Here is a 15555-nt window from a genome sequence, read left to right on the forward strand (position 1 = left end):
ATTTTCCCACTGGAAAATGCATGGGAAAGAATGATACAGATTAGATTGATGATGAGTTGCTAAAATATGCTGGTGTTCAGTCTCATGGATCCTGTTTTAGTAATACAAAATCCCCAGATTTAATCTTGAAAAGACATTCGCTCCCATAACAACTATTGTGCAATAGCTTCCCAAGAGATTCTGCAATTTCATGGTTTTATTTTTTTAATGGTGCCAGTCTTTAATTTACAAATACTACCACCTAGTGGTAGGTGCCAACACTCACATAAATACTTACAATACATCAGTAGGCCTATGTTATGCAGTTACAATACATCCTTTCAGAAACATTCTTTAGCATATAGTGATATAAAGGCAAAAAATCCTTCACATAACATTCTTTTTACTACACCTTTCCAAAGTTTCTCAATTCCATTATGATAAAAAAATATATATCTTTCTGCACGTTATAATATATTTAGTCTCAACAAAATATGTGTTTGGGAGGGCTAGACTACATTTACATATACAAATCATTAATAATCAATAAATAGTTGTTATACATTGTGCATTTCCTCTGGTTATTTACTTTGTTTTTGATATCACCAGTATGAACTTGTCTGACCTGATTCTCCATTTGCTACAGGACATACAACAAATACTTGATATCTATTTTGTACTTCTTGCTTATTATTTTGACTTCCTGTAGTATAGTCTTCAAGATAATGCTGTACATTAAAGCAGGACTAACAGCTCAACCCGACTCTGTGACCTCTAAAGTCAAATCCTTTTTCAGGGACAGTTGCAGGGACACTGGTCACATGAGCGGGTAGTGAAGGTTGCGATTGCAACACCACGCTGTGCTTTGGGGAACTTGCAGTACAGTTGCGAAATCGGAGTGAACAAAGTTGCTTTGGCCTGTTTTGCCCAAACAAGAAAAGCCCTCAGGTCACAGTCACAGGAGAAACGGTTCTTTTTCAGGTCAACGACACTGAGAGAACGAAAGAGTCCTGGATCCGGACTACTGAGGAAGTTGTCGGAGAGGTCCAGCACTTTCAGACTCCCTGGAAATATGCGCTCTGGAAGATGGGTTAGAGAGTTGTGGGACAAATCCAAACTGTAGAGAGAGGACAGGCCTTTAAATAGCTCATCTGGTAGGGACTCTAGTAAATTAAAACTTAAAGACAGAAATGACAGTTCACTGAGCTGATCAAATAAATGCAGGCAATGTCCTCTTTCCCATATCAACTGCAAAGCATTGTTTTGCAGATGAAGCTCTCTCATCCTGTTACTAGATGGTATTGAACTCTTTGAACTAGTGGAACAAAAGGATAATAAGTTGTCCCCAACACTGATTTGTGTAACATTGGGGAAATTAGCCAGTATGGTGAATAAATCCTGCATATTGTCCAGTCTGTTTTTATTGAGAGATACTGTGGTTGCACTGTTCACTGTAGTCTGTAGTCCATCCACTGATGCAATTTTGTTATCATCCAGGTGCAGCTCTTGCAGACTGGGCAGGGGGGAGAGATTGTACACTGACAACAGGCAATTTCCTGTGAGATTTAAAAAGCGTAGATTTGAAAGCCCAAGGAAGGATAGATACTGAAGCGCGCCAATGTTGTTTTGTGACAAATCTAGAATTCTCAAATTGGGCAGATTCATGAATGTATGGGAATAAATTTCTCCTAAGAGGTTATGAGAGAGGTTTAGCTTTTGTAAATCTGTCAGGCCAAGAAATGCATTTTTCTCTATAGAGTTTATCTTATTACTTGTCATTGTTATGCTTGACAAATTAGCCAACGGTGTGAAAACAGAGTTCTTTATAACATTGATAAAGTTTTTGGACAGGTCAATGGATTTAATGCCACTGAATTGTAGAGGTTCAAATGTGAGTCTATCTGGATCCTTGAGGTTGCTGGTCCCAAATCCTGAACCCATGATATTTGAACGGAGAATCAGATGGTTAATCCTGGTGCCCAGAATAGCAGAGAAAAACAATTTTGCTTTATTGGTGCTCAGTCCCGTAAGTGATAAATCGAGAGTGTCAAATGACATGTTCTTAAAGGGGTTTCCACATTTTGTCCAGTTAAAAGTCCACGCATTCATGTCAGTCAGGTGAACGGAGGACAGACTGAGCAGCCTGAAGTGCTTACCTTGAAAGGCAACTAAATCGCTCTCACATATAGATTTCATTCGGTTAATGGAGAGATCTAAAACACTGAGATTTGTCATATTTCTAAAGAACATAGCTGGTGTGAATTGCTTTATGTTGTTGCCAAAGAGGTTCAGCTCCTGAAGGGAGAGCAGAGGCCGCAGATAGTTGCCTGAAAGAATGCGCTCATCAAGGCCACAGTGCAACAGAACAAGAGTCCGGAGGTTTGACAGGCCCTGAAATGCATCCGTCTCAATCTGCATTCCCCTGTTGTCCCCCAAGTGAAGAAACGTTAGGTTGTACAGTCCTCTGAAAGTGTTATTCTTGATGACGAGACCTCTGACACGCTGTGATCCAAGGTCGAGATGCACAAGGCTCTCCAGGCCTATGAAAGAATCTTCACTGAGATTATGAAAGTAGTTTAAACTGAGGTCCACATGGGTAATATTGGGGGGCAATGGTGGCACCTGTACTAAAGATCTTCCACTACAGTACGCCCAGTTCTTTTCTATTCTACATTGCTGTGTGCCATTTGCAGCTAGAAGGCTGATAGAAATCCCAAGTAATAAGATGGTTATTGGCCTTCCCGTGGTCATCCTGAAATAAAAAAAGATGATAGAATGGTGTTATGTATGTGCCAAAAGAGTTGTATTTAGACCTAAACAGTTCTATGTGTTCTATGTGTAGGCAAAACATTACAATGCAATGCAATGCAATGCAATATTATCAATATTATGCAATGCATTATCACCCGGAGAGAAGAAATACCTATGAAGTAGATCTGGTAAAAAAAAGTTTAATCACCGTTCCATATCAATGCTTATGAATGGTAACTATAACAACGATAGTATGGCAACGGTTGAGCCTGGAGGCAGGCTTCGCAACAATGGAATCAACTGTAAACAAGCTAACTGTCCATGCTATCGCTGTTATAGGGCCAACGAAAGTTGTTTCAACAAGCTGAACTAGTGAGCTTCTTTTTAAACGGAACCGCGTGTTTCCTTGGCTTTACAGTGGCAACCGGGTGACAAGTGGGTGATAAGCGGGATAACGGCCTTCGAGGTGTGTCCAGTTATACGGAATGGTTTTAATAGACTCGGGCAGAGCGCAGTGTCGGGGAGTTCTTTGCCCCTCGCCCTCGTCCATTAATTCCGTATAACAGTACACCTCGGCGGCCGTTATCCCTTACATAAAACGCATCCCTAACAGCTGCTTGGACATTTAAATGGACAGTTAAATGGTTAAATGTAAATAAGGTTATAACTCCACAATTGAACACATTTAAAATAATCTGCTGCATACAGTATCTGCTGTTCTACATAATAACTGTTTTTCCAGTGTGCCTCTACTGTGCATGTATCTTCCTGTGTTGGTTTCCCATGAGACACTCACCTTCTCTCAGGTGGATCCAGTGTTCCGCTTTAACACTCTTACTGAAGTCGCGTGGCTTTTTATGCTTGCAAGGAGCAGCCAACGGATATCTCAGTGTACTTGTGGCACAACAGGGGAATTTCCAGGTCAGAAAAACCCTGTGATGTATTTACTGCCGCAACAGGCTTGTATTATGCAATGCTACTACTACACAGTAAAGGTTACAACATAGAGAGCGTAGTGCACAATGTCCAATTATTTGTCTTCAATGATGATGACAAACAACCAATGGGCTTTCACCATAGTTCCATCCGTGCTCAAAAACAGATTTCATGTTTAGGTCTGTTCCGACCCCCTGTGCCCCCTTCAGGTCCTGGCCTGTCAGTGCACGGGCAGGGCTGGGCCTGCCTAGGCTAATGACGTTATGAGGTGCATCTCTCTCTCTCCCTCTCTCTGTAGGCCCTCGTTGGCACTTTACTTGATTTCCTTTTGACAAACGCACATTGCTTCATTTCTCTGTTTTCTCTCCTTTTATCTCACTAACTCTCTTCCTCTCTTTTGTTTTCGCAAATAGATAGATATTCCTCCCCTAGATATTCGTTGCTTATCATTTTGCTCTATTTTCAATACATTATCTGTTTGATTTTTTTGATTTGTGGTCGTCTCCCTTTATGTTGCGGTCTGTGAATGAGCTGTCCGTGACATAAGTGACACACTCCAGTAACAAGTCACCAGTGATCAGCATAGATCAGGTGGATCTGTGTAGAGGCAACTGAACATTAGTCATTTCAAAACCTGAGACTGAAACATGACTTCCTGTGGCAGTACAATCTGAAAGTGGTAAAACACCAGCTAACAGAGCCGATTGAGCTGCCCCAGTATCCCGTAGTATGTGGACATGCACACTATTTGACTTATCAGGAATCAGAGAAAGAAAAAAACTCTGACTAAACCTATAGACCCCTTCAATGTTTGTAAACATCTAGAGCTTAGATTGGGTGCACGCGCAGCATGGGGTCAGAAAAATGGAGCAGCTAATAGACCTGCATGTTGAGCTATCAAGGTATGTACTGTTATTGTCACCCAAAGACTGATGCCCAGTTCTGCACATTTTCTCTAAGATCATCAATGCATGCCCAGATTGAGCAATGTTAAGCACATAACCGGTTCCATGTGATCCGATTGGATGATTTAAAGTTCTCAAGAAACTGATCATTAAAGTTCTTAAGAAACTTGAGATTGGTATGGTATGGCCTGGGCGTAGGTTTAGGGTGGGACGCTACAGTAAGGACTAGTCCCAATCAATTTTATGAGATGACAAAATATTTTGTCAATATTATAGCGAACTCCTCTGTGGTATTTGGACTATTCCGACGGCTAGGCGACAGTAAAATAAACACTGTCATTTGATTGGCTGAAACCGAAGAGGTTTTATCTGACACGCACCAAAACATAGCCTAGGTTGCTAAGTTACAAGGTTGGGTGCACACGCAGCATGGGGTCAGAAAAATGGAGCAGAAGACTGTAAACCGTACCTTAATAAACTAGATGTACTGCAGAGCGGTGCATGCTGTGTGTGCATGTGACTGCTTGACTGCATGTGTGTGTGTGTTATGTGTTTGTGTGTGTGTGTGCCCGCTTGCCTGCATGTGTTTTTATGTGTGTATGTGTTTGTGTGTGTGTGTGGATGTGTTTATGAGTGTGTGTGTGTGCGTGCATGTGTGTGTGTGTGTGTGTGTTTGTGCATGCGTGCATGTATGTGTTTGCGTCTGTGTGTGTGCGTGTATGTGTGAGTGTGTGTGTACGAATGCCTGCATGTCTGCTGTGTGTGTGTGTGTTTATTTGTGTGTTTATGAGATGCACTCAAAAAGTCACAACTGAACTTGTCAAGCGGTCTCTGACAATGTCTGATGTCTGACAAGTCTCTGACATCATCAATGCAAGCCCAGATTGAGCGATGTTGAGCACATGAGCAATGATGAGCACATAACCGATTCCATGTATTCTGATTGGATGATTTAAAGTTCTCAAGAAACGGACCATTAAAGTTCTTAAGAAACTTGAGGTTGGTATGGTATTGTTTTGTGTGTGTGAGCAACCTACAAGTTACTCATCTTGCACTGGATCATCTTCCTGAATCACAATATGATCACAACAAGTCTGGGCAAATTATGAATTTTAGATGATGCATAAGGCAAGTTGTTGCAGGGCAACCACCTAACCGGTTCCATGCGTTCCAGTTGGATGATTAAAACTTGAGGTTGGTGTGTGTGTGTGTGAGCAACCTACACATTACTCATCTTGCACTGGATATGTGGTCATTTAATCCACGCAGGGATTCATTTCTGAGTAGCCTAAACCATGACATATTTTTAAAATTCACTGGATTCTCTACAACTGGCATTTTTTATTGACAACAACAGCATCATACTTGTACTCTGCACAATGACAATAAAGTTGAATCTAATCTAATCTAATCTAATCTAATCTAATCGTACAGTATATATGTATAAACATGTCACTGGATTAGGATTTACTGTAATATATTTTCAGATGCAATGTCCTTTCAAAGTGCTTTTTCGCAAAAAATAAATAAATAAATAAACTAGAAAATGTAATTTCGAGGAAATTACCAGTGCATGAAAATATAAACATACTGTATATTAACATAAAATGCAAAACAAACTTTTACTTGGAAACAGTTGGCAGGAGTCATAGTTGATAACAACTGACAGTTGAAATGGCTGAACAGTTAAATAGTTGAGTAGTTTAAGTAGTTAAATTATTTAATAGTGAATTATTGGAGTGAGGACATTTATTTTGAAACAGTTGTGGGCAGAGGAAATAGTTGAACAGGATCAAATGGGTGCAAATCAAGTTACTTAGTCCATTATGATGTCATAGTGCCAATGCAAAGTCTATGGGGGAAAATAAGTTTGTTTTTCATTAATATCTCAAAAAGTATAAAGTTTACAAAAGTGAAAAATACATTCCTCAAGTGTCCTTTTCAAGACCTATGTTACAAAGTTTGAACGAAGTTTCTACGTTAACTGAATGAAGCTGAATTAGACACAGAAATTTGGTGGGAAGAAGAAGAAGAAGAAGAAGAAGAAGAAAAAGAAGACTTCGGATAACAGAAAATATTCCATTCATGTATAGCATTTTAGTTACATTCATATACACAAACCTAAAAAATATCCCTCGTCTTTTAGGCTACTCACTGCGAAGGTGACAGTACATTAAAATGTGGCTTGTAGTTTTCAGTGGTAATTTGTTCCAAGTCATGCATATGGGTGCTTTTACGCGCACCGATGAGCGAATATTCCCTTGTACGCTTCAGACAGTGGAAGGCGAGCAAACACAGGGCTAGCAAGGCACACACAACACCAATTACAAGGAATCCACCGGCTGTCACAGCTGATGGGCTCTCTGTTGTGTACTTGACGGTCGGGGTGACAACGCTGTATGAGGTGGTGAAGCCTGATCCTTCAGTTGATACACATTCTTGGCCGTCCACCAACTCATATCCCTCACCACACCAACAGGTGTATCCACCAAACGTGTTGTGACAGTGCTGATCGCAATAATCCATATCACACTCGTCTTTATCAACACAAAAGTAGTTGTCGTCCAGGATGTAACCATCTGGACATATACAGTTTTTCAGTCTTTTTTCTCCGTCGGTTTCCGTCGTCGGTTTCTCACAAAGAGCTGGACATTCCTGGTGTGGGCAATGCAATATGCATTTGTGACGGTCTTCGTCTGATACCTTGTGTCTCTCATAGCAAGAGCAGTTGTAGCTGCCGGGTGTGTTAATGCATACGTGTTCACATGGCATTTTAGCGCATTCGTCGATATCCACACAAAAGCCTTTCTGCATTTCAAACCCCGTCTTGCAAGTGCAATGGAAACCTCCGCGCGTATTTACGCACATCGTGTGAGCCCCCGCGCACATTCTTTCATTTGCGCAGTCATCTATGTCTTTGCAGCTCTTGCCGTCTGCATCTAGAGAGAAACCCTGTTCGCAAAGGCAGGAGAAACTTCCATTATGCGGAATGCAGCTCTGCTCACACCCAGATCCCTTACAAGGATCTGAACGGCAAGACCGACCGTTGCGGTCATCAACCAAGTAGCCAGGAGAACAGTTGCATAGATGTTTACCATTAACCCTGGTACACTTCTGCTCGCAGCCGCCGTTCAAGACCTCACAGGTCCACGGTGATATCTGCCAGTTCTCAGCGCAAATGTAGTGAGTCCCACCATTGAGCTCCGCCACACTTCCAAACGGTAAAACGCTAAGCTCAGGCCCCTCAACGCCATACGGTGTCCGGTACGTTAGGATCTGTGAATCCGACAGAAGTGGTTGACAACCTGAGTCAAATCCAAACTCACATATAAATCCATCGACTGTATCAGTACACGATCTCTCCCTCCACTTTAGGTCGTCTGTGGACACCGTTACGCACTGTTCGGAGGTAGGGCAAACAGCGTCGTCCTTGTCCCAGTTGCGAAAGTGGGCTTCTTCTTGTCCCGTAATCCATTTGTATCCTTTCAAATCAGAGGATTGGGGACAGTTGCCATTAAACTGTAGCCCGATCCAGAAGTCACCTTTTAAGTCGGTCAATAAAGTTGATATTGCACTGCTTGATGCACTTGATCGCACTGTCAATAAATGTCCGTTTAAATCTTGACAAACCTTTTTTGCGGCAGTAAAATCTGCTATGTTCTCGTGTACACTAAAACATTGATTGTCTACACAGAAACCAGTGAGGGATTCCACGTCCAAGAGGAACGTGTAAGTCAGGATCACTTGCATAGTCGTCACCATCGTCGAAAAGCTCAAACTCCTTTTAGACATCTTAACAGGTGGGATGGGAATAGAAACTTAGTCTGTTGTTTTATGAGATGATGCGCCGCGACTATCATGAGTATGAAAGTGGAATGAATGCGGTCTTATGAGCCTCGCTGCAGCCTTTTATAATAAAGGTGTTTGAGTCGTGACTCACTCGGATCTTTCACCCGTGTCTTAAATTAACCCATGAGTCGCGAGTCTCTAGTATCATTAACTCGGATCAGTTGAGTCCTACTACAATCTAAAACGATAAACAGCGCCACACACAAACCTCTTGCAACATTAGCTAGCCTCCTAGCTAATGAGTGGATCTTTAGAGCAGCGAGTAACTCAAGGTAAAAAGCAAATCCACAACAAAAGCCATGCTTTCACTTCTGAAATAACATATGTTCTGCACGCATAGCCTACTATAAAATGCAATTAGGTCGCAAAGACAGTCCGAAACATTACAAGCTCTGTATGGAGAGTAGGCTAGCCTACCTGGGTCAGTCGGATCAGCCAGGCGGGCCGGTTACGTTGTTGTTATGAGTGCGAGTCAGCCGAATCAGCCGGCTACGTTGTCATGAGTGGATCTTTAGAGGAGCGAGTAACTCCTCGTCAAGGTTAAAAGAAAATCCACAACAAAAGCCATGCTTTCACTTCTGAAATAACATATATTCTGCACGCATAGCCTACTTTAAAATGCAATTAGGTCGCTGAGACAGTCCAAACATTGCAAGCTCTGTATGGAGTTGCTTTAGTAGGCTAGCCTACCTGGGTCATTTGGATCAGCCGGGCGGACCGGTTACGTTATGTTGTTATGAGTGCGAGTCAGTCGAATCAGCCGGCTACATTGTCATGAGTGGATCTGTAGACGAGCGAGTAGCCTAGTTTCTACTCGTGTCATAATAATAGGCCTAATGAGAATAGTAGTAGTAGTAGTAGTAGTAATAATAATAATAATAATAATAATAATAATAACAATAATAATAATTTATTTACTGCAGGGCATTTCTACGTTTCTATGTCTACATTGAAAGTCAATTGCTTAGGCTAGGTTAAGACAATAAATAAACAGTCTGGCTCAAACTGCTTTCTTTCCCGTGAGTGGGTGGAGGTTTTGATGCTATTATATTAGGCTATTTTATATTATATTATATTATATTATATTATATTATATTATATTATATTAGGCTACCTAACAGTATAGCTATGATTAATAATAATATTAGTTGCCTAGTATTAGCAGCCTATAATACTTATTAGAATAGATTCCTAGTAGCCTACTATTAGTATATAGTAGTGGTAATAAACATTGTAGCAGAGTAGCATTAGACCTAGGCAAACTTTTCTATTGTTAACAAAACAACAACAAATAATTAATTATTATAATATAGGCTACCCTCTCTGTCAATAAGATCAAAGTTTCTGAACATGAGCACCAAAAAGATGAACAATGTGTGGATGCACTTTGACCAGGAGAGCAAAACTCTAAAGGCTAAATGCAAGTACTGCAAATACCTGGTTTCAAATCATGGAGGATCCACATCCAACATGAGAAGGCACTTAACGAAATGAAGCACCCCACTGCACTGCTTGAACGTAGGACTGAATTTCTTTGCGATTTAGCAATACTGACTCAAGTGACTCAAGTGACTCGTTCAACCCGGATCAGTTTAGTGAGTGACTCAGAATAACCCGGATCCTTAAAAGGAATCGAGTTTGACAGGCCTATTTTATAACCCGCCCCCAACATGTCATGCCGCTGAATGCGGACAGGAAGGAAGTTTGGACTGAGGCAGTTGCTTATCTGTCTTCCAGTAACTTTCTCCTCTCAGCGAGTCAGCGTCAGCAGGGAACGGTCAGGATTGGATATGTTGGACACGCAAGTGACCTATTATTTACCCACCTTTTACGTTTTTTCAACGGTCTTCTATATTTGGCGACTATCTTGACACATGTAATCGATTGCTGCCCAACATATTGAAGTAGCCTATAAATACAAGCAATTGTCAATTGATACTTAAATGAAGACCTATCACTATTAATGTTTGGCTTTGATAGGATAAACTATTATGGTTGGTGTTGACACTGCAGCAGGTTATAATGGGCCTAATGGTAGGCGTAAAAGCCGAAAATATTTGTGTGCCAGACCGAAGGCACACCCGTGGTCACTGTTGTGTAGCCAAGTCTATAGTCTTTCAGCCCATAAGAGAATGACCATCACCCACGCCGTCGACTGACCGCACCTTTGCTATCTGGGTTAGCAAATCATTAGCAAACTTATACTGCGCGATTGTTATTGTGATCATTGGAGTCTGTGACAGTCTCACTTCCTGTTACCATTACCATTATATTATCTTATCGAAATGTATTTGTCATCGTTATCATCATCGTCATCATGGCATTGACACATGGTGCATTCAGGGCACTTCGGAATGACAAGGACCGCCCCCATGGCTACTTTGTTTTTCCGACAGCAAGTGTTCATGTGCTTTGCCGTCGGAATGTGTGACAAACACAGATGCCACAACAAAGGTTAAAACATACACTCACTAATTCTAAACAAACAACTGTATTTGCTTAAAATATAGTGTAAGACGCTCGTGAAAGAAAGATATGCAGCTTTCAAGTGACGGAAACGGCAAATTCCCAAGTTCACATTAAAACTGTTGGACATGAAAGGCCACATGGACTACAAACGAACTACAACGTGACGACAAAAGTGATGACGAGCCCCTAACTGGGCAACTCTGTTAGCAAAATCTAGCCCCAGTTTCTGACCTCTGACTCACACATTACGTGACGTGAATGACGCGGAATGATGATGTTTTCACTCGGAGAAAGGTTTTTCCGAAACCCATGAACGCTAGGTCAGACCTCCTCCATCTCTGTACATCAGGAAGCTACATAGCCTCAACTACAGTATCCTCCAGCTGGTCACTGTCCCCCTGCTCTGTAATCGACTTGCTTAGCCTCCTAAATTCAACTTATTGCTGCCATACTTGCAATAGGTGTTTTCTACTTTGTTTATGGAGGGAGTGTCAGGGAGGTTGGCTAGTATGCAGTAGCCTACGAAATTTTTGGGTTCAATTCCAATCTTCCACAGTCGTGCCCTTGGCCTTTAATTTAATTGACATGTGGAAGTAACTGGATGAAAGTGTCTGTTAAATGAATAAATGTAAATGTAACCTTTACAACTCATTTGTAAATGTATTGTAAGGCGTAGAAAGTGCTCACTTTAGATGAGCTCACAAAATATCCTTGACCTTGACTAACCACTTGTAACTCCTGAGTCATAAATTAAAGTATTAGGAAGTGGTTTATTAAACATATCCACACCCTATCTAATCATTAGTGCATGTGTATGTAACAACTGTTAAATAATGGAAATATTACTTTATTAACAAATTATTATTGCATTTATTAAGTATTAAAACAATTTGTAAAACATATTGTGATGTGATTGAATTGTGGGACTGTGGGGATTGTTAATCAGCTGGGACTGAATTTGGACTAATTGAATGAACTGCAACAGGCTGATGGGGGTTACCTGAAACGGAACTGACAAATGGGGAATGGGGGGAGCGAGAGGGGAGATCACCTGACGGCTGCGGTTCGACACTCTTGGGTGCGGGAGGGTGTCGTTCACAGTCATTTAGGATTGCCGGCGATGAATACAGGTAGCCTATCCGGGTTATTCGCTTCCTGAGTTAAGAGGGGAGGTTTGCTGCCTCCTGTATGTAGCCAGGGCCGGGGCCTGAATGGGGAGCCGCGTCTGTCTGCTGGCTGGTGTTCCGTGGCGTGGGGTGAGCCGATACGTCCTCCCTCCACGTCTGCGCGGAATAAATACATGTATTTAGGAACAAAACATTTTATAGTTTTACAAATGCTTAATAAATGCTTAAGAATGTGTAGTTATCATAAAGTGTTACCGCAATGGTAATAAACATTCTTGTTGATATCCCCGTTAGTTAAATAATGTAGAATTCTGGGGTATTCTTACTGTATTCTGATGTGTTCATATGTTACTTCTGTGTGTAGTATACAACGGGGAGAGGTCCATACAAGGGCGTAGGTTTGGTCTGACCCCCGAAAAAACAAACAAAAAAAAAACACTCAACTCTTTCACCAGCCACTATAGATATATAAACTGATTAAATTGTGCTACTGTCCAACTACTATCCATGATTAAAATGTGCTACTGTTCATCTTGATCTAACTACACTGTGTAGCCTACATAATCTGATTTTAATATGTAGGCTACAGATATGTAGGCTATATTTAACATTTGTTTTCTATTTGGTCTGTTGTGAAATCATGCCCATTTAAGCACAGCTCAGTTTTAAGAAACTTAAATACATGCATGATTAGCATTTTGTGAAGAGAAATCATTAAGGCTACATTGACAAACTCTTAACCGTGAGCTGCCTGTATTCTCTGATTCTAATATTTACAGATATCTAGGCGATGTAAGCTCAGCTTAGTTTTAAGAAATGCGGTCGAAAGACCATGTTGAATTTTGCTATAATTTATTTCAAAACCGGATTACTCGAACAGCTAACTATACACGGGAATGCATTACACCTTTGTGTTCGGTAAGGTCTGCTGTTTATTCTGATATATGGTTTGTCATGTGTTGCGTGAAGAGTGTGTAGGCCTACGATATTCCACCGAATCGATGTGGAGATGGGCGCAGAGAATAATTATTAAATCTCTTGAAGTTATTATGACCGCCGCGCAGCGAAGCTATAGCTGACTATAGGTTTAGTCAGATTTTTTTTCCTCCTTTTTTTTCTTTCTTTTTTTCGCATGTCCAAATTTCCGTCAAGGATTCCCGGGACACTGAAAGACCGGGGTAGACGAAACTTGGTGGGCATGTAACCCCACATGGATAGCATGGAACCGTCGTTTTTCGTTTTGATCTGTAGCCCCCCCGCTGGACTGGAGCCCCCGAAAGGAGGGTAGGGCAGACACAGTTTTCTGTGAATATCTTGAGAACCGTAGGGCCTAGGATGACCAATTTTTTCTGTATGTTTGCCTCCAAGGGTCATGTTAATCCATTCCATGTGCACACATGTGCATAAACAGATACACACGCACACACATACATTCACAGTAATCATACGTATGACACATACTCACACAGTAGACATATGTACGCATGCATGCACATGCACAAACACGCATACGCAGGCAAACACACAAGCACACAAGCACACACACACACACACACCCACACACCCACACACATAAACATAAACGTGTACACGCACACATGCACACAATTCAAGAATTTCTCAGAATTATGAACAGGCAAGATGGGGGTGGGGTTGTATAAAATGAATTTTACATGTGAAATCTATGAACTAATCATGTTTTGGTACTTGTTGTCTAGCAGATACCAGTGAGAATTGAGTGTGGATAATGCAATTTAGTGAGACAGTTAAAATCGTATAGGCCTTTCAGCGTGATTTATTTTTGTGGAAAAAATGTGCTGGACTGGGCGGCGGTCATATTTTGTACCGCTCTGCGGTACATCTAGCTATAGGTTACTTCAAATCAGCGCGATTTACCCTTATAGGCTACTGCACATTACAAGATCTGTACGAGATGATCCGCAGCACTGAAGTGAGAAATTATTTAACTCTTTGTGTAGCGCATGTGAGCGCTTTTTTCCCCATTTCAACCTGAATATTGGTGGGGACATTTCAGTCGTAATTTGACATTGGTGTGGACACGTCCTTTGGTCCCCACGCAAATCTACGCCCCTGGGTCCATACTATTGTACATAACATAACTGTGCCTGTGTACCAGCAGGAAGGTCAGACAGGCCGATGTTTGGGAACATCCGAGGAACATCAGACATAACATGGGCCATTCGGGCTGGTATCTCCATCCGGCCAGAGCCGGGTTTTGTACACTGGTTGGCACCTGCCACGTTGGCATGATTGTCGTTTGTATGTTTTAGTATAACAGGCTTTGTCTTAGGTTTTGACTCTGAGACGGATTGAGGAAGCAACCAAGGAGCATCTTCTGTCGGAAGGCTCAGCCGCCGCTTCTAACAACAACCACAACTGTTAGACTCTGCACAGTTTTAATGTTCGAGACTTAGCCTGTGTTCTGTTATTCATTATTGTACCATCTACAATAAATCATCATCTAATCGCCGATCCTGATCCCGCCGTCAAGCTTTATTGACCATCTTCAATACAACCACTAGAACTAAAACACAACACAACAACCAGAGAATCCTACAATAGAATGTGTTATTCTTGAACAGAAGAGTTGTAAATTGTTGGATCCCTGGTTTTTACATTTCCTTTATTGACCTCTTAAAATTATTTTGTCTTTTTTAGATGTCAAATTCTAGCATGAAGTACCATCATGAAAATTGGCATCATCTGCCAAATGTATTGCAAGAGGGAAGTGTGATTGAAAGAGTAATTACATATACTGTATATATATTTAAAAAACATTTAATTACTTTGAAATATGTCCAAGACTGACCAACAACATAATGCATTACCGTTTACTGAATGATTCTGAATGTTCATATTGGAAAAGATTGCTGGGTCTTATGAGCAGCTGTGTATACGCTGGTACCATAAATCATAAAATCATAAATAATTGTCATATAATGAGTGATTCATTTCAATAAGAGAAATGTTGGCAATTATTGCATTCAATTTGAGGGAATTTCTAGCCTGAACTCACCATTTGCAGTGCTCAATCCGAGGGGCGGGATAAACGATTGTCTTTCAAATTCCCTCTGCATATAATAGGATAACGCTACAACTCCCATGTGTCCCATGCGTTTTCCCACCAGCGGAGCGAGCTGGCTAGTTGATCAAACTTTAGCCAACCTAAAAAAAGCTTAACTCGTGTCGCACTGCATCCATCATGTTTGTTTTCAAGTGGCAGGGAATTCACATGGAACCTTCGCAACTCTGCCATCATTATGTTAAGCCCTCCCACCAACTCTATACACAATGTGATTGGCCTGATCGAAGTTGAATTAAAACTGAGAGTTGCTAGACTACCCTGGCTGCAAATTACATTTGCTGCCACTAGGGTGCGTCTAGATTTCTAGGCTAGGGAATTTCTAGAGTTAAAACAATCTGAGGAGGTTTGAGCTGTTGTGTGTGTTAGCAACAAAATCGTTTATGGTGCAGCGGGCATACACACACGTCAAAATAAATCACTATTTTCAAACCAT

The 15555-nt window shown here is 41.2% G+C and overlaps 2 protein-coding genes across 3 annotated transcripts; both read right to left on the reverse strand.

Moving 5' to 3' along the window:
- Positions 1–186: 186 nt before the first annotated feature.
- On the reverse strand, positions 187–15229 carry LOC125299625 (toll-like receptor 5). 2 transcript variants are annotated; one of them, XM_048250968.1, is made up of 3 exons: positions 15054–15229; positions 11941–12172; positions 187–2731 (listed from the first exon to the last, which is right to left on the reverse strand). In XM_048250968.1, the coding sequence occupies exon 3, from the start codon at positions 2728–2730 to the stop codon at positions 772–774; it is 1959 nt and encodes a 652-aa protein (XP_048106925.1). In that variant the 5' UTR covers position 2731; positions 11941–12172; positions 15054–15229; the 3' UTR covers positions 187–771. The 2 variants fall into 2 exon arrangements, with proteins under 2 accessions (XP_048106925.1, XP_048106924.1); XM_048250967.1 differs by lacking the exons at positions 11941–12172; positions 15054–15229 and adding an exon at positions 3527–4775.
- Positions 6571–8510, reverse strand: thbd (thrombomodulin). Its single transcript, XM_048250970.1, has one exon. It carries the CDS (start codon positions 8361–8363, stop codon positions 6723–6725), a length of 1641 nt encoding a protein of 546 aa, XP_048106927.1. The 5' UTR covers positions 8364–8510; the 3' UTR covers positions 6571–6722.
- Positions 15230–15555: the final 326 nt, after the last annotated feature.

The sequence above is a fragment of the Alosa alosa genome, chromosome 8 (assembly GCF_017589495.1).
Source record: "Alosa alosa isolate M-15738 ecotype Scorff River chromosome 8, AALO_Geno_1.1, whole genome shotgun sequence".
NCBI lineage: Eukaryota > Metazoa > Chordata > Actinopteri > Clupeiformes > Clupeidae > Alosa > Alosa alosa.